Source organism: Biomphalaria glabrata, chromosome 3 (genome assembly GCF_947242115.1).
Source record: "Biomphalaria glabrata chromosome 3, xgBioGlab47.1, whole genome shotgun sequence".
NCBI lineage: Eukaryota > Metazoa > Mollusca > Gastropoda > Planorbidae > Biomphalaria > Biomphalaria glabrata.
In genome coordinates this window covers 34,520,698-34,541,412 of record NC_074713.1, presented here as the reverse complement: position 1 = coordinate 34,541,412, position 20,715 = coordinate 34,520,698, and the positions used below count along the sequence as shown (strand labels likewise).

The 20,715-nt window shown below is 33.9% G+C and overlaps 1 protein-coding gene across 1 annotated transcript; it reads right to left on the bottom strand.

Annotated features, from left to right (window-relative positions):
• Positions 1-324: 324 nt before the first annotated feature.
• On the bottom strand, positions 325-19,955 carry LOC106079427 (26S proteasome regulatory subunit 4). The gene is made up of 12 exons (XM_056024671.1): positions 19,860-19,955; positions 11,273-11,329; positions 11,062-11,158; positions 10,819-10,943; positions 10,505-10,690; positions 9,123-9,251; positions 7,845-7,941; positions 7,637-7,725; positions 7,432-7,532; positions 6,790-6,886; positions 1,509-1,718; positions 325-574 (listed from the first exon to the last, which is right to left on the bottom strand). Exons 1-12 carry the CDS (start codon positions 19,860-19,862, stop codon positions 440-442), a joined length of 1,326 nt encoding a protein of 441 aa, XP_055880646.1. The 5' UTR covers positions 19,863-19,955; the 3' UTR covers positions 325-439.
• Positions 19,956-20,715: the final 760 nt, after the last annotated feature.

The window sequence follows — 20,715 nt, the reverse complement described above, 5'->3', positions numbered from 1 at the left end:
TGCTGTTACTTTTGCATTTCATTTCCACCAATAACAATTTACATTTTTTTTCTCAAGGTACACAAATATAAGATGGGAAGGTAATCCACAATAAAATGTAAATAACTTGAACAAGCTTGTATCAAATGACATTATTCAACTTCCTAATTGATGACATCAAATCTGATAGCCTCTTTAATTTTCACTTGCAGTAGTATCCACCATTAGTCGAAACAGTTAATAATCATTGTTAAAAGATTATAATTTTTATCACCTACTTTAAACAAAAAATTTCTATGAAAATCAAAGTAATATGTTTTTATAAGAACTTATTCAACACATTGAGAAAGATGTCAATTTATTTAAAATTATTGAAAGAAAAAAGTCAGTTGAAATGAATCTTTTTTGTCCAAAGATCAAGCACTGACAAATGCCTTTAAAAAAAAACAGCACATGACATTTATAAATATAATCCTTCTGGAGTGCCTTCATTCTTGCGATACAAAACATTTTCTTTGGCTTTTTTGAAGTCTTCATTCATGACCTTCATTCTTCTTTCTCTCAATGCTAGTAAGCCAGCTTCTGTACAGATTGCCTGCAAGTAAAGCAATTAGAAACTTACTCTGGGTTCTTCAGACTATTATTTGCAAAATTGAATTTATCTTCTTATCTTATATAATACAGACGTTACTTCAAAAAAGAAGATGATTACGTCCTATGCGTCATGCATTTAGTCATGCATATTAACCAATGACTTAAATTCTGCCAAGTCACTGGTTTTCCTGGCTAGCTCAGGCAACCCATTCCATGCTCTAATAGCACTAGGGAAGAAGGAGTATTTGTACAAATTTGTCCTAGCATATGGGACGAGGAATTTATAGAAGATATTTGCATTTTAAATTAATAAACAAGTTCTCACTTAAATCAATTTTAATTGGGCATTTTTTGTCAGGCTGACACTGTCATGGTTGATGTTTTAAAACTTTTTTTTCCCCTCTGTTATGTTTTAATTGCTTAAATCTCAATATTGGATATTTCCCTGGATTTTTGTCCTTTCACTATTTTTGTTTTAACTAAGTACAAGGTGCTTCAAGTTAAGTGCTTTAAATTTTCTCTTTTCTTTTTTTTTTAAATCACACTTTTCCAATGAATGTGTTTTTTAAAGTTTTTATGTATAAAGATATAAAAAAATATGGATAAATATAAAATAATATTTTTTATTAATTCTGCATCATAAAATATTTCTGAGATCTAGATCTAAGTGACTTGTCAACAGTGGGTCAATTTTCATTTTTAATTTCATAGTCTCAAATCACTTTATACAAATTTTCTTATAACAAACAAAAAAGTTATTGAAGGTTACCATAGCCTGATCAGAACATGGTAAATAATCACAGAGAGAAGGAGTTCAGCCTAATGAGAATTAAAGAGATGTTTTAAAAATTAAAGCAACAGACTGACAAAAGAACTGTAAATGACAATGCAGTTTATCAGTCTGAAAAGCATTCTGATTCAAATGCTTAATTTACCTTAATATCAGCACCAGAGAGATCATCTTTTGACATAACATAATCTTCAATAGTAACATCATCTGCTAGGGTCATTCGACTAGTGTGTATGGTGAATATTCTGCGTTTTGTCTTTTCATCAGGTAAAGGAAACTCAATTTTTCTATCTATTCTGCCTGGTCTGATGAGGGCAGGGTCGAGGGTTTCTATTCTGTTGGTTGCCATAACAACCTAGAATAAAAACACAAACAATGAAACCATGTTTCAACCATTAAAATGGATCATTTCTTATTAATATTTTAATGGATGCTATGCATTGGAAAGCAATGGCTCTTTCTGTAATGTTGTAAATAGTCCTTTGGTGGAGTAAAATGGTACAGGTTTCCAAGTGATCAGCTCAGCTAGAACCAATAAATTACTATAGTAAATATAAGGGGAAAATACTATAGACATCTAGTGTAGATAAATTCCGACTGAAATCGTAAGCTACCGTAACTAAAGAAATCTATTAGGCTGAATTAGATTTGCCTATTAACTTGTTTCTTTTGTTTTTTGAAGCAGTGAAATAAATAATTGGGAATATTTGTATGATGTTAACGTTTCAGAAATTTCCATTCAAAAAGTTTTATTTTAAGACTGGTGCTTGTAAATCCACAATATAAAGAATTACATCCAGAATATTATCAATTAAAATAATAAAATAAATAAACAACTTCAATGCTGATGTTCAATGAAAACCAATGCATGAAGGCTATTCTATTCATCAACACAGATTATGATAGAATGGTAACAGGAAAAAAAACAAACTTCTATTGGCTTCATGTGATTAAAATGAAAGAGAACCAAGTTCCTCTGGAGTTAATTTTGAAATGATCAAGTGCTCAGAACATACCAGTAACTTAAAAAAATTGTGCTAACATAAAATTTAGGGTAAATGAATCATGTGTTTCTTTAGTCTACGAAACAGTCATGATGAAAACAAAAATCCACCCTTAATAGGTCAGTACAATGTGCAGGAGGATTCGCGCAACACGTCAACCTCACTCTCGTCCTAAAGCCCATCCTTTTCCGAAAGCAAGATTTGGTCAAGACGTCCGGGGACAAGTTTGGGTGCAGTGGATGACCAGAGACTTTCTGTGTGTCTTGTCCTGCTCTTGAGTGCTCCACAGCACTGCGCTGCCTTTCTGTCCGATTCATCTAGTTTTGTGATGTTATGCACAGGCCGCCAAGTCCAGACTTCACATGCTAGGTTTGACAGAACCTCAGTGTAATGAGTGCCATGGACACGTCAGATACCCTCTACCTGGTTTAGCCGGCCAGTCAAAGCCGTTTCCGGGGTGTGGCCGCTGCACATGCTACAGCTTCTGGGAGCCACAGGTAAGAGTTGGGGACCGAGTGTGAACCAAGAGTGAGCCAAGCTACCCTCAAAAAGAGCGTACGACTGCCTGTCCACTAGAGGCGCTATCCCTCCTAGATACCCCATAAACTCCAACAAAAACAGTTGTGCCAAATGCAAGATACCTGGCTAAGCAAGAAAGTGGAAACAATACAGGAATTTGCTGACAAGCACGACATGAAGAACTTCTTCCATGCCATAAACAAAGGGACAATCCTATTGACAGATAAGGAAGAAATCCTAAAACGCTGGGCCAAGCACTTCGAAAAGTTTCTCAATACACCTTTCATTATAAATGAAGCAGCCATAGACAGGCTACAGCAAGTACCAATAAATGAAAAAATGGATGACCTCCCTACGCTAAAGGAAACTGATCTTGCCATTCAACAGCTCGCAAGCGAAAAAAGCCCCAGGAGCTGACTCCATTCCCGCAGAAGTCTACAAAAAAGGTGGATTAACCCTGATTGAAAGATTTGTTGATGAGCTGTTCTTAATTACGTGGGAACAAGAGTCAGTACCATAAGACTTTAAAGATACCACAATTGTCCATTTATACAAGCGAAAAGGAAACCTCCAAATCTGAGACAACCACAGAGGAATATCTCTTCTCTCTATTGCTGTGAAAATCCTTGCACGCATCCTACTAATTCGGCGCATGCAACACATACAACATGGTCTACTACCAGAAAGCCAGTGCGGCTTCAGAAAAGAGTGTGGTACCATTGACATCACCTTTGCGGCAAGGCAGCTCCAGGAAAAATGCCAAGAACAAAATCCTGACCTCTTCTCAATATATGTCGACCTAACAAAGGCATTCAACACTGTTAGCAGAGAAGGACTCTGGAAGATTATGTCAAAGCATGGCTGTCCACGAAAATTCATAACCATGGTGAGACTATTTCATAATGGCATGAACGCTTGTGCCCAAGAAAGTGGAGAACCATCAGAGCCCTTCGAAGTATCAAACAGGGTAAAACAAGGCTGTGTCCTAGCACCTACACTGTTCAGTTTCATGTTCTCTGCTATGCTGACAGATGCATTCAAATATATAGAAAACATCAGGATAAATACAACATACAGATTTGATGGTGGCCTATTCAACCCGCGGCGGCTCAAAACAAAATCAAAAACAAATTCAGCAGTAATCAGGGACTTGCTATTTGCTGACGACTGTGCCCTAAATGCCTGCTCTGAAAAAGATCTGCAGAGCATTGTCAGTGACTTCTCAAGAGCATGCTCAGACTTTGGCCTTACCATTAACACAAATAAGACTGAAGTCTTATATTTGCCTGCTCCTGGGAACGCCTACTCGGATCCAAGCATCAAGATAAATGGACATGATATCAACGCAGTGGACAGATTCACATTTCTTGGCAGCACACTCTCTAGAAACGGAAAAATTGATAGTGAAATCGACCTGCCAGTGCATCCTATGGCAGACTGTCTAAAAATGTCTGGAAGAGACGTGGTATAACCACAAATACAAAGCTAGGGATCTATCAGCTGTCATCCTCCCTACATTGCTCTATGCCTCAGAAACGTAGACAGTGTACAGAAAACTGAAAAGAAACTGAATCACTTCTACATGACATGTCTAAGAAAAATTCTGAATGACAAATGGCAAGAAAAAATACCAGATACTGAAGTCCTTCAAAGAGCGGGTCTGCAAAGCATCCATACAATCCTGATGCAGTCCCAGCTGCGATGGGCAGGACATGTCTGCAGAATGGAAGACCACGGCATCCCTAAACGACTCTTGTATGGTCAACTAAGCGAAGGAAAGCACTCGCAAGGTGGTCAAAGAAAGCGCTTCAGGAACACCCTCAAAGCTTCTCAAGGCGTTCAGCATAGACCCAGCCACCTGGGAGATAGAGGCACATGACAGAGCATCATGGTGTCGCTGCTGAAGAAAAGAGAACAACACTAGCAGAAGAAAAACGCCAGAGAAGAAAAGCAAGGCTCCAGCTGGAATAACCTGCCCAGTGTGCAGCCGAACATTCCGGGCTCACATAGGTCTCACCAGCCACATGAGGAGGCATAGAACCCCAGTGCAAAGCTCTCAGCCCCCTGGATCACAAAGTGGTCATCATCGAACCATGGTGGACGAACTATATACAATGTGCAATACAAATCAATGGTTGATCCACTTCCATCCCTTAACTCATTAGCTACTAATGCGCCCTTCCCCCCTCAGTACTAATGCGCCCGCCACAGCACACATACAGCGTGACTTGCGTAGCTCTCGTTTTCCTGCGCGACGCGTGGTGTTATTTTGAGCTGGCTGGGTTTTTAAAAAAGTAGAAATATAGATCGTTTCGTTAAAAAAAAAAACGGATGTTTTTACGTCTTTCGCTTCAGTTTCTATGGGCCTTCGAAGTTTGTTGATTTTTTTTTTCGATTTTTCTTAGCTGCACAGGCCATTTTCTCAATGACCTTTCAATTTTTAGACCCGTTATCGCAAATAATACACTAAATACAGCTAATAATGAACTTGATATTGATCAGGACATTGATCATTAGAATTTAGCGCTACATTTAGACTTAGATCTAGTCTGATTCAGAGAGAGAGTGAAGTAAATATTAGATCGATCATCTAGCCTAGATCTAGACTATTCTGGATCTAGCGTCAATGAATCTTCAACATCTTTGACTGATATTTTGAACAGTTTTTATTTACCACATGAAAACTTTAGATGAAATAGATCTAGTTGGGGGCGTACACAACGTTGGTTTGGACAATGGTTTGATTACTTTTACTTTGTTATGCTAGAAGTCATGAAATCTGAGACACATGCAGAACCACATCAACATGATGCCATGTTCAGGCAACTAAGGGCCTCACGCGTACCCAGTGAAAGTCAGTAAATACTCAAGTCATATACAGATTTTATATATAAGCATAATGTTTATTGTATAGGCCTACTAAATTCCTACTTAAAAACATTACTGGTCTTTGGGTAAAATTTAAATATTACCAAAAATTACAGATCTGATTGGGGGGGGGGGGGGGGTCCATCAGTCTTCAAAAAATCAGGCAGTCGAACAAATTTTCGTCTTTACCTGTTGTTTTTATTGTTTTAATCTTGTAAAACCTATTCAAGTTATACATCATTTTAAAGATCATCCATTTCTCTTTTTTTAGAAGTATTTTTTGTTATTGATAGATGTTGTTTTATGTTTTAAAATATATTTTGTAAAGTCAGTATATTGATGTTTTGGAGTTACCTCCCTTTGCTTAGTATTTAGAGAGATGCTGCTTAGGTATGGGCTTAGTAGCTAATGAGTTAATGATAAACTCGGACACAAAATTTTGAAATAGCACTGTCATGAAATGAATTTCAGTAGTTCAACTTATAGAAAACTCAGGTTAAACCTTGCAACTTGGGATAGATTTATGCTGGAAGAGCAGAACATCTTTAGGAACAGATTAAAAGAAAAATATGCCTAACTACTAGACATAACATCATAGAAGTATCTGAATAACTTGCTGCATTTAAATCAGGTCACTTATAATCCCACAATGTCAGGATAAATGCTGGTTTTTGCAACAGAAAAATATGACTGCTTAAAAACACTAAAGTATGAAAGACTTTTGACATTACTACGAGCCTTGTGCATGAGGTAAAAAATAAAGAATTAAAAAGACTTTTTGAAATTTAAAGTTAGCATGAAAGCTTACAGATGTAGCTAACTTGTATAACTTGTTCTGTATGAAATTATTAAATGGTTTTCAATGAATTTTTACATTTAGGCTAACTTAAATATAACAAGGTTTCCTCACGTTATGGTACATCTATTCTGACTTCAGATTTGGACTAAGCAAACTCAATGTAGTACAAGGACAAAAGATTTCATGTTATAAAAAAAATCAGAATTTAGTTTTTAAATAACATAGATCACACTTACTTTAACATCTCCCCTGGAGTCGAAACCATCCAACTGATTCAACAATTCCAACATAGTTCTTTGAATTTCTCTTTCACCTCCTGAATTAGACTCATATCTAGGAATTACAATTTTGTTTAAAAGTTGTATTTTAATAAATACTAGCAATTAAAAATTATATTATTAAAGGAATATTACATATTAACACAAAATAATATATTTTTATGCTTGGTGGTGAATAAATGAGTAGAGAACAAGTAAAGAAAATGTTTCTAAATAATTATGCTACAAAATGTCATGTTAAAAAATACTGATACTAGAACACTTGAGAACTAAACCAAATTAGATGTTAAAAGCTTGAAATAGCAAGTAACATAAATAACTGTGGACAATCAAAATGAACATTGAAGATTTACACAAGCATTTAACACACAATTGAAAAAAACAAAGAATTTTTGACAGTTACATAAAGAAATCCATTTATATAGCAAAAGAGTTCAATTTATTTCGTCCTATTGCCTAGTTATCTACCTTTCATTGGGATTTATAAAGGTCTACTTCTGGTGTGGGCCCAAGAGAAATGTGTTGGACAAAATGGACATTTTGATTTAAGTTACTAGATCTAAAATTTAAAAATTATGGCTTGTTGGATGAAGTACTGACCTCTTTGTTCCTACTGCATCTATCTCATCTATAAAAACTATTGATGGTGCATGCTCTTCAGCAACCCTAAATAGCTCACGTACTAACTTTGGACCATCACCCTGTAAATACATTAATATGCTTAATATAAATCATTACAACAACAAAATACTCATTGTAATCATTATATAATTATAAATCTTGAAAATGAATCATACATACTTACAAGATATTTTTGAATGAGTTCAGATCCAACAACACGTAAAAATGTTGCAGATGTCTGATTTGCAACTGCTTTAGCAAGGAGAGTTTTGCCTAATAAAAGAAAAACAATTATTCAAGGAAAGAATTAAGTGATCATTGTATAAAATTTTATCTACTGCTGGTATATTCTATAGGAATAATGACTTTAGAAATATGAATTTGTATCTCACCAGTGCCAGGTGGTCCGTATAAAATGACACCTTTAGGTGGCTTGATTCCCATTTCTTCATAATATTCAGGATGTGTTAATGGCAGTTCTACAGATTCCTTTGAAAGATTGTTCATAGATGTATCATTAAACAAAACAATGTGTACTGTCCTATTGTGTTAATAAGGAAACACAAGAAGAAAAATAAATTGTGTGTATATATATATATATACTATAAAGTAGAATGTAAGGCGTATGTATGTATGTATGTATGTATGTATGTGTGTGTGTATGTATGTGTGTGTGTATGTATGTGTGTATGTATATATATATGTATATGTATGTATGTATGTGTGTGTGTGTGTGTGTGCGTGCGTGCGTGCGTGCGTACGTACGTATGTATGTATGTATGTATGTATGTATGTATGTATGTATGTATGTGCTGAATAGAAATCAAAACAGTTTCACCAATCTTGATAAAACTTGGAATAAATATTCCTTGGGTACTAACTTAGTCCGTAGTGTATGTATTGTAGCCCTAAAACAAACTTAAGACCCTCAAAAAAAAAAAAAAAATTTAAAAAAATTGACCAACTCTATGAAATCATGATAACTTCATTGATCTAGGCCATGTTTATCATGTTTACATAAGAAAAGATCGAAAGGATCTAGATCTACTTGAAGAACTTCACTTTGCGCATATAGTTTTTTACTTTGACACATGAAAATACAAAATATAGTCTATTGATTTCATTATTTAATAAAATTAACCTTCAAATTTGTGTTTCTAAAGCATTTTTTACATAACTTTGTTATATCTGTGAATTTAGAAATCATGACATACATTCTTTCATTAGACAATACTGTAATGTTACACATCTTTCTATTCCTAGGTCTAAAACTCTCATTCAACTGTAAGATGATATAACTTCTCTTCGGAAAGATAGTTTTATACTTTAACACATAACATACTAATTATAGTTCATTCATTTCATGTTTTACTCAAATTAACTTTCAAATTTGTTTTTCTAAAGCATTTTTAATACATTCGTTTGCTAAAGCTGCGAAGCCATGTTAAGATATTTATACCGGTATTTATATATATATACAGTGCTTTTTTTGTAAAAAAACATAGGTGCCGGTACTCAGTAGTTGATTGCTTAACTTCGGCTGGAGCTGAATATTGCTGGATAGTGAAAAAATGCCGGATATTCGGCAGAAGCTGGAGCGACTATTCAGTGCACCCCTAGAATAAACACATATGAACATTGTGTACTGACTTTATTAATAGAACAATTACTTTGATTTCCTGAATTTGATTGTCTAGACCCCCAATATCTGCGTATGTTTCTTGTGGAGCTTTTTCTAGTTTCATGACAGTGACCATAGGATCTGTATCATCTCCCAAAACACCAACCACAGCATGGACCTAGGTAGAACAATAATATATTTCCTTGAGAGATGCCTCTTTCAATAAAGCATTAGAGAACAAATAAAAGTTAAATAATAAATATTAATGTTGCAAAATATAATATTTTTTTAGTAACTTTTCAGCCTAGCAATATTTTGTCAGTAAGTTTAGATCATTTTGTTCAGATAGTACAGCAAGTTTTTATATTCTAGACTTTTAAATTTGAGTTGAAAACACAAACTTTCTTTTTTTTTCTTTGGCTATTATTTAAAAAACAATAACATCAGCTTTGAGAATTTAAAAAAAAAAGATGTCCTTGTTTTGATACAATAAAATGAGATGCTAAAGGAAGTTATAGGTATCACTTACTGGGACTGAATACAAAGTGAGGAAAGCTTTAACAATATCAATAAAACAAATATGGAAAAGCTCCAGATGTTTGTTAACATATGCCTACACCAGATATTAGGAATTAGGTGGCCAGAAAAGATAACTACTGCCAATTTGTGTGAGAGAACTAGACTAAAGCCCATAGCCCAAGATATCAAAAAGGGATAATGGAGCTGGAAAGGACACACACTGCGAAAACCAGCTATTAATGCTGCAAGTCAGGTGCTTGATTGGAATACATAAGGAAAGAGGAAAGTGGGCAGACCCAAGCAAACCTGGAAGAGGTCAGTCATCTGTGAAGCTGGGTATACTCAAATAATATAGGAGCAGATGAAGAAAGCTGCTCAGAACAGAGTTCAGTGGAGAGGTATGATTGCAGCCTTATGTTCCCCTGGGAGTGCACAGGATTAAGTCAATATCAAAAGGTCTATAGTAGCTGGTTGCCCCAGATTTGTTGATCTCCATCTAGACAGGTCTGGGAAACCAAAAATTTTCGACCAGTACGTTAACATGTATGCACTACGCAAAAACAGCAGGGTTTCTGTCCAGGGCTTTTGCAAGAAAGGATTTGAGCCTGAAATGGAGTTGATGATGATGATAAGAACTTATGTAGGCCTTCTGACCATTGTTAATTTCTAGGATTTGCAAAAAAAAGGAAGAGCAAGCTGACTAAAGAAGCATTGGAATGACAACATCAACCTCAAAGTAGATCTCTAAAAACAGAATATAGGATCACTTGTGGTGTTCCAATGATGCAAGAGACAATGAGGTAAATGAACATGATTGGCTATACTCAATTTTTAAAAACTGGTTTTGAGCTGGTACAAAACTTTATCTTTTATGAGCAAAGAAAAAAATATGCTAAGCAAGAAAAAAGTTACCTTGTGGTTAAGTAAGACTGAACAGCCTGGCTCTAACTGATCTTTATCAACAAATGAAAGAATACTGACATAGTGTTCACTGCCAACTGATGTTGAGACGATGGCATGATTGTCATCAATGATTTCTTCCAGATTACCAACTGACATGGGAGAACCACGAAGTTCATCTACCTTACTTCTTTCTTCCTAAAACAAACATTAAGAATACATAAAATATTGGAATTTAAATTAAAGACAAACTTTAAATCACAAACTTCAAAGCCCATGATGGGAATAATAGAAGCTTCAAACTAGAACAACTAAGAATAACTTACTTCATGCTTCTCTTCTTGAGGCTTCAATCTTTCTTGATTTTTTATAAACTCTTCTTCCATAAGAAGATAATCCTTGATTCTTTCTAATTTTAATAACTTTAAACGACATCTTGTATAGGGAGTTACTACATTAAAAAAAAAAAAAGTCTTTTTATTTTTATCAAAATAAAACAATAAAAAAAAAAAGCAAAAAATTATCAGAATTCTGTAAAAACATTTCAAAAAAAAAAAAAAAAAAAAGACCTTGTGGTAGTTTTGTAGCCGCATCAGGTCCCTTGGACTTCTTCTTTCTTTTACCAACGCGTGTAGGTACGGGAGGCTCATACTTTCTCTTTTTATCCTGTACAAGAAGCATGTATTTTGAAATTATTTTCAAATTAATTTGAAAGTACATGTTTTGATACCTTGAATTAAAAAATGTAAACAAAATTTTTCTGAATAAAATATATAATACCTTGTCATCTCCTTTATCGTTTCCTTGACCTCCAGTACCACCAGACTGACGCTGACCCTAGAAGAAAAAGAAACAAACAATAGTATAAAGTAAAGAATTGTTAAAATGATAACAATATGTCCCACCAAACACAACTAAAGCAAATATTTTCTAAAGGTGGTAGCTGACCAAACTGAAGGATGGTTTATGAGCCAAAATCCTAATAAAGATCTTAGAAAGAAAAATTCTAGTGGAAACTGGTATTTTATTGATGGCAAAAGACATTTGTTTTCTAAGAATCAATAGAAGTGTCTAGGAGAAGATTAAGAATAGTACACAACTGGCCACAGAAACTTCAATCAAGTTTAGTACAGTTTTTTTTATAGCTTAGACACATTTTAGTTTCGTTTACTCTGAAAAATAAGGGTTTTACTTAAGCTCAAAGTGCACTGGTATAATGATGTCACATTTTTTTTTTGCGGACAGAAGGTGGATAAGTCAGGGGTTAAAATTTTTTTTTAAAGAAAATTTAGGTATCAGCTAAACATGACCCAGTGCAAACAGGGGTCAGACAAGTCTGTTTGTTGTCACCATTTCTCTTCCTCCTTGTTATTGATTGCATCATGAAAACATCTACCAACAGTCACAGGAATAGAATACAATGGACATTATGGAACCAGCTCAAGGATCTAGACTTGGCGGATGACATGCACTTCTTTCCCACAACCAACACCAAATGCAGGAAAATACTAACTTAGTGGCAAAAATATCACAAAAAACTGGGCTAGTTATCAACAAGGATAAGACAAAGATAATAAATATGTTAGCTAGCACAGAACCCATCACTTTGAATGGCTGTCCCTTGAAGAAAGTAGAATCCTTCACCTACTTGGGTAGCATCATAGATGAAACAGGTGGAACAGATGCTGATGTCAAGGTAAGAAGTAGAAAAGCCAGGGTCACCTTCATACAGCTTAAGAAAATCTTGTTGGCAAGAGGAAATTCCCTGACAACAAAGATTTGTCTCATATGTTAAGGCAGTTTTGCTTTGTGGAGCAGAGAGATGGAGAACCAACTAAAACTGCCATTAGGAATGTGCAAAATTTCATTAACAGATGACCTCTTGAAAAGAACCAACCAAACTCCAGTAGAAGAAGAAATCAGAAAGAGAAGATGGGGACTGGATTGAGCTCATTTGCGCAAATCGCCAAACATCACAAGGAGGACATTAAGTGGAACCCACAAGGCAAGAGAAAGAGGGCGCCCTAGAAGCACCTGACAACGAAAAATAGAGGTGCAGACATTAAAGTTTGGTTACACCTGGAACAAGATGGAAAGGATGGCCCAGGACAGGGGACTATGGAGATCTTTTGTTGACAGCCCATACTCCAATAGGGGTGACAGGCTGTAATTAAGTAAGTAAACATGACCTATTTAAATGCTTCTAAATAGGCACTAAAACACAAACATGTCTTAGCAATTTGCAAATAGGAGGTGTTCACTAATATTTCTTTATTACTATCAATGACATGAAAAACGCATTTGAGCTGTTGTGAATTGTGAGGCTGTGCTACATTTTATTTTACACTGATTTATTGCTACTTTGCCACAAATCACTAATGCGCTACAAATTTTAAAAAGATAAAGGAAATCAATAGAGATAGGCTATTAAAGCAAAAGGTAAGCTTATAAATAACAAACAAACACAGTGATAGGCAAAACTATGCTCTCCCTCTTTCTTAATTCTGTTTCTCCTTGGTGCCCTAATTACTGATCAATCAGGTACATACTAAGCATGGTTTCATAAAATCAGTACCAAAAAAAAAAAAAAGAACCTAGCAGGATGGACATTTATTGATCCATCAGGTACTAAATTTAGGACACAAGAGTGGAGTGAGGGGGGCTAGACACATGGTCACTGGGTCATGCAGTTTTTCCATTTTTTTTCATTAGGCTACAGTATACGTAAAACTTGTGTGTCTAATGACCTGGTTGTGGCAGTTATAAACAGAAAAGGAAGCAATTAAGAGTGAGAAAGTAACACTGACCTGTCTGTCTTGAGTTGGTGTAAAAAGAAATTAATATAAAAAAAAAAAGGAAATTGAACATAACATTTTTTTAAATACAATAACTATGAAACTTGATATGAAGTGTTTGTTAGTAAATATTTGCATACTGAGAGTTTGTTTAGTTACAAAGCAGTGAATGGTGTTCATTAATGTCAGTGGGACTTCTGACCTGACCCTCTTCAACATCATATTTTATAATTTTATTGTAACTATGCATAGAGAATAGATGACAAGTTTTTTCCTAGGACTAACCATTAAGGATCTTAGCCTGTTAATTTGACAGAAATGACTATAGATTTAAGATAGTATAGATCTAGATTCTAGATGATTCTAGATCTATATCCAGAATTACATAAATGTAGTCTGCACAATGGTTTCCAGACCAGGTATCTCTCCATAATAATTTTAATGATCTAGATTCTAGACTAATATTCTCATGATATAGACATAATTCCATGATAATTGACATAATATACAGATCTAGACTCAGTCTTAGTCACTATAATACTAGATCTATATATGATAAATCATAAATGATATAGAACTAGAATCTAGATCTAGAATAATCTAGAATCTAGATCTACTCTGACAGTCCAGGATGGTCTCTGTTAGATCTCCTAGATATGTACTGTATACTATAGACAGACTATAGATTTAAGATAGTATAGATCTAGATTCTAGATGATTCTAGATCTATATCCAGAATAATTAATCCTAATAATTACTAAATACACACTAGCTGAACACAGAACCAGATCTACCTTAGTCAACACTAAACTTAAAGAGTCATAATCAATCATCACACTTTAGATCAAAGCAACTTAAAAAATAACCTAACATACACATCCATAACACTAAAGAAGATTACCCATCACAAATGGAAGTTCTCAATCAGACACAGCAGAAATAAATACCTATCACTGTTAATATTAATAGCAGGAGATGTAGAGTCAAATCCAGGGCCTAGATCTAAAGATAGATGCAGCATCTGCAAAAAAGTATGCACCATGAAACAGAAAGCCATTCAATGTGACACCTGCGATGAATGGTACCATGCATCATGTCTCCATAGGAATACACCTGTGTATTATGCCTTAGGCAACAAAGATGCATCATGGCATTGTGTACCGAGTGGGTTACCTCAGTTTACATCAGGACTGTTTGATTCCTTTGATGCAGACACTTCTAACCCATACAACATCCTAAACACCATCCCAAACCAAACTCACCAACCACTAGCCAGATCCACTCCTGTTAAACCTAAATCTACTAAAATTAATACAACAGCCTCACTAAACAAACCTACTAAAGAAGTAACACCAAAATACCTTAAAACCTTAGTAATAAATTTTCAAAGCATTAGGAACAAAACAGCAGACTTAGAAATTTTATTAGAATGTGAGAAACCAGACATAATTGCAGGCACAGAAACTTGGCTACATCCTGAAATTTATAATGCAGAAATTTTCAATAGTAATTATGAAATTTTTAGAAAAGATAGGGCTGATAATCATGGAGTTCTTTTAGCAATAAAAAACACTCTTATAGCAGAAGAAATTACCTTACCTAACTCAAAAAATATAGAATCAACATTTTGTAAAATTAATACCACCTCAACATCCCTAATAGGCAGCATTTACAGACCACCAAATTCTAGTTTAGAATACATGCAGGAACTATGTAATCAGATTACTACACTTAAAGAGACAAAAATGCAGTTTTTTGGATTATGGGTGATTTCAACCTACCTGATATAAATTGGAAAACACTAACCATAGATAAACACCAAAACCTTAAGGACATAAATGAACTTTTTATAGAAACTTTACACAACCTAAGTTTAGATCAAATCATTAAAAAGCCAACTAGATTAAACAACACATTAGATCTCTTCTTAACCAACAGACCTGGATTAGTAGTTGATTATGATATTATCCCTGGTCTATCAGACCATGAGATCATAAAAATACACAGTCAGATAAAAACAGTAGCCAATACAAAACCCAAAAGAAAAATCTTACTCTGGAATAAATGTAACCTAACACAACTACACCAAGCTGCATTAAACTTTCAACAAACATTCTTATTAGAAAAAGACATTAACCAACCAGTCGATGACCTCTGGAATTTCATTAAAAACCATCTTAAAAGCATTATAGAAAATCATATACCAACTAAATACACATCAAACAAAATAAATAAATGCTGGTTTAATAATAGACTAAAGAAGCTTTGTAAACAGAAGGAAAACCTATATAGAAAATTTAAAGAAACTAATGCAGAAAGAGTTTACAAAAAGTATATAAAAATTAAACACTTAACCCAAAAAGTAAGCAGACAGCTGCAGAGTGAATACATAAACAATGTAATATCTAAAGATAACAACAAAAACCTATGGTCATACATTAAGTCTAAGAAAATGGAAACAACAGGCGTAGCACCATTAAAAGATGAACATAACATAATACATAATGATAATGAAACTAAAGCAAACATTCTAAACAAATACTTTGCATCAGCATTCTCAGCCCCAGGAGACAAAGACATATTACTGAATTTGAACCAAGTAGACAACATAGAAGATATAGTAGTACAAGAAAATGGAATTCAAAAACTATTAGCCAACACCAAACCAAATAAAGATTCTGGACCTGATGGTATTCCAGCTAGATTACTCAAAGAACTAAGTAATGAGCTAGCCCCAGTGTTCAAAATACTCTTTCAGGCTTCACTTAACCAGGGCAGAGTACCAAAGGACTGGAAAGAAGCTAATGTCACTCCCCTATTTAAAAAAGGAGAAAAATCTGACCCAGGAAACTACAGACCAGTATCACTTACCAGCATCACATGTAAAATCCTAGAACACATAATATGTAGCAAGATCATAAACCACTTAGACAAACATAATGTCCTCACACCATACCAACATGGCTTTAGGAAATATAGATCATGTGAAACACAACTAATAGGACTAATTGATGATTTTTCAAAAGGTTTAGATAATAGTGAACAAATAGATGCTATCTTACTAGATTTTTCTAAGGCTTTTGACAAAGTTCACCACCATAGTTTGCTTAAAAAATTAAAATATTTCGGCATTAATGGTCCACTGCATCAGTGGATTAAAGACTTTCTGATAGGGAGAGAACAAACTGTAATAATAAATGGCTCTAAATCAACACCGATAACAGTAAACTCAGGTGTACCTCAAGGAACAGTCTTGGGTCCACTACTATTTTTAATTTACATAAATGATTTACCAAATTGCATTACTTCAGGAAAAAAAGTCAGATTATTTGCAGACGATTGCATAATATATAGAACAATAAAAACAACACAAGACACAGATATTTAAAAAAGAGAATTAGATGAATTACATAAATGGGAATCAAATTGGAGCATGTCTTTCCACCCAGAAAAATGTCAGTTGTTAAGAGTAACTAAAAAACTAAAACAAATTAATTCCACTTATCTTATTCATGGCAAACCAGTAACACAGACTAAAAACGCAAAATACCTAGGTGTTATAATAAATGAAAAACTGTCATGGAATCCACATATTGATGAAACAACAAAAAAAATCAAACAAAGCATTAGGATTTATTAAAAGAAATTTCTATAAATCAAATAAGAACATAAAACTAAAATGTTATTTAACCTTGGTTAGGCCAATAATAGAATATGCATCCTCTGTTTGGGACCCCTCAACTCAAGAAAACATTAAGAAACTAGAACAGACACAAAATAGAGCAGTGCGATTCATAACAAACGAATATTCACATTTGACTAGAGTAACACCTTAAGTAAAATCACTAAATTTAGAAAGCCTTCAGGACAGAAGGCTCAAAAGTAAAGTAGCAATAATACATAAAACACTGAACCATAATCTTCAAATACAAAAACAAAATTTAATAAAATACTCTGAAAGACACAAAGATAAAGGCACATTCCTCGTCCCATATGCTAGGACAAATTTGTACAAATACTCCTTCTTCCCTAGTGCTATTAGAGCATGGAATGGGTTGCCTGAGCTAGCCAGGAAAACCAGTGACTTGGCAGAATTTAAGTCATTGGTTAATATGCATGACTAAATGCATGACGCGTAGGACGTAATCATCTTCTTTTTTGAAGTAACGTTAGGTACTTTGACATCCCTACTCCACTGACCTATAAACTGCTAGACTAGCTGCTATATAGTTTTGAAACACCATGGCTAGACTTCCAAAACCATGGTGTTAGTTGATTGATTGTTGTTTTTACATTTGCTTCATGTTTTAAAAACCCTCATGCTAATCTTAAAGGAGGATTCCTAAGCTTTTCAATGATACCACATTGTCAACAAATGAAAGTCGTATTTATTTAGAAAATTTACAGTAAAGTCATAGGTAAGAATGATTTTGCATTTAATATAATTTTTAAGCAAGCTTGGAATTTTTTTATTGAATTTAGACCTAGATTTATGCTTAAAGTTTGTTATTCCATTATTTTTTTATGAAATTTTGTCCTCCAAAATTAAAAAAACGTCCCCCAACATGCTATAAATGATGTCAAATTAGGCTATTTTTCGAAATGGGTACGTGGAAAAATTATAACTACCATAACAATCTATGACTATAGTATCACAATCAATATTTTTATTATAGAGTAGTGTTAGAAATATTTTTTTTCTATATTTAGGTACACAAAATATAAAAGGAAATCAGCTAATTAAGGCAAGTTTGGGTCCATCCTGACGATGTTAAATGAAGTCACTCCATGATGCAGCGACATGTGGCGCCAGACATTAGTAATTCTTGTGGATAATATGAAGTATAAATGATTTATGCATTGTTTAACAGCTTATCTTTGATCAACCTAGTGGAGAGAATGCTATCAAGGTGTTATTTTACATTATATTTATAAATATTATAAAGCTGAGGAATTTTCTACCAAACGGCATTCTAGAAAAAGGATCGAAGTCTATTTTCAAACTATTGGATTAGCTGTGAATGAATGTTAGCTACATGTGAGATGAAACATTCAAATTCAAAATCATATAATGTGGTAGCTGTGTTCCAAATTTCAAGCTTTTATCTATTATGGTTATAAAGTTATGATGAGATAAAGACGAAAATTCATTTTTTCGATCACAGCTTTTTGGACATTTTCTATAGTCCATTTTTCTACACATAAAACAGCATAACTTTGCTCCTATATAACATAGAAAGATAAATGTGGTATCATTGTAACCCTCTCAGCAAGCTCTACATAACTAAATAGCTTCTGTTCATATATATTTATTTTGAATTTTTTGTCAAAGTACCTAGTAACGTCTGTATTATATAAGAAGAAGATATAGACATAGTAGACTAAGACTACAGGACTACACTATATAGTATATTTCTATACTTTTTTACTTAGAGATAATAGAGTATAGAATCGATAGAGTACTCAAGTACAGTCTTACAACTTAGACTGACAGTCTAGAGTCTAGACTAATTTTATAAGTCACTAGAATAAGTTTAACTTAGTCACTTAGTGGGGACTTTGACTACTTTTAGTAAGAGAGTCTTAGTCTCTTAGACCTTAGTCTATAGACTATACAGTATACTCTATATACTATATAATATAGTCTTACTAACTTAGGTCTTAGTCTTAGACTTTTGACTCAACTTTTCAAGTCAGTCAAGTCCAAGTTAGAGTCAAGACTCTTGGCTTGGAGTTTACTTAGACTCAATTAGACTGAGTCTTAAGTCTTAGTCAGTTAGATCTACTCTAGTCTTAATTAGATCATAATAAGATAATTAGAGTTAGACTTAGGCTTAGTCTTAGAGAAGTTATAATATAAATATAATATAGTCTTACTAACTTAGGTCTTAGTCTTAGACTTTTGACTCAACTTTTCAAGTCAGTCAAGTCCAAGTTAGAGTCAAGAGTCTTGGAGTTTACTTAGACTCAATTAGAGTCGTAAGTCTTAGTCAGTTGTTAGATCTACTCTAGTCAAGTCTTAATTAGATCATAATAAGTTTAAATAAGATAATAATAATTAGAGTTAGACTTAGTTACTACACTTAGTTTTAGAGAAGTTACTTAGAACTTCAACTTAGACTATGACTAGACTAGAGAGGACTAGAGAGGTAGTAGATCTAGAGTAGAGTGTAGACATAAAGATAAAGACAGTCACAGTGAGTACTGTTAGCTGTTGTGTTACTGTTTTGTGTTAGTTAGTCTGAATACTCATTATAGTTATAGCGACAATAAATTATACTGCTGAATTAACTGAATCAGTGAATACACTTTTTTTTTATACAGTACTACTACTACAGTCTCAACTACAGTACAGTATTACCAATTACAGAATTGAGAATCTGAAATAGCAGTACTGACTACTTTTTTTTATGTCTTAAGTTTAGTCTTGTAAAAGTAGAATTTTACCTAGAGTATAGATTTAATAGATCTAGAATCTAGATGAAGCATACAATAAATAAGTATTAATTAGATATAGACGTCTAGATCTAGATATGATTTAGCATTGTTTTTAAGATTCTTAACTTTCTTACCATAACGATTAGCAACACCGGAAATTACAATGCAAAAATAGTGACATGCGTAAAAGAAAAAATTATTTTAAAGTAAAAAAGAGTGCCAATGAAGCTCATATCCGCCGTCAATTATGGTACCTGGTGACCGAGCCTTGGAAAGTTCATAATATTTACCAGACATTTTTTTAATGACGAAATTGAGCGATCGGGTAATGACTTCAAATTCTAAGGATTGCTTAGGCCTATATGCATTGATCTTTGAGTCCATATGATATGAGTAATGTGCTCATCTTTGATCACGAAGAAGGGGATGCTAGTATATATGCAGTTCTAGATCTGACAATGTAGGGTCTACAAGCGATTAGAATATAAATAGTCCCCACTGTATCTGTATGAAAACATATTTAAATGCCTCCACCCTTTTTTTTTTTAATTATTTTCCATTCGGTCATCCTCTGCATAATAGAAACAGCTTGTGTTCTGTTGTCACGGCTAAATAAATAACATACTATAGACATTTAATAAACAGACTTTGCGTTGATAAGTAGGCCTAGACCATGAGTAGACATTGAAGAATATCATTTTTTCGTAGCATCCTTTGAAGTATTTTCTCACAAAACATTAACAACAAACAATGACGCAATATTAATATATTAGCACATGCTTCTTTTTAAAGCTGTAATCAGTGAGGGTACCAAGGCCGTCACCAAGTACACCACCAGCAAATAAATGAATAAAACGCCCTTTTCACCCAACACAACGGCCCTTTTTAGGGCCTCCACTTTGTTTACGATTAGACTTCAGTAATCCATTATCCAATCGAGACTCTACAACACCTGTTTATTTATTTATTTAAAAAAAATAATAAAATTGG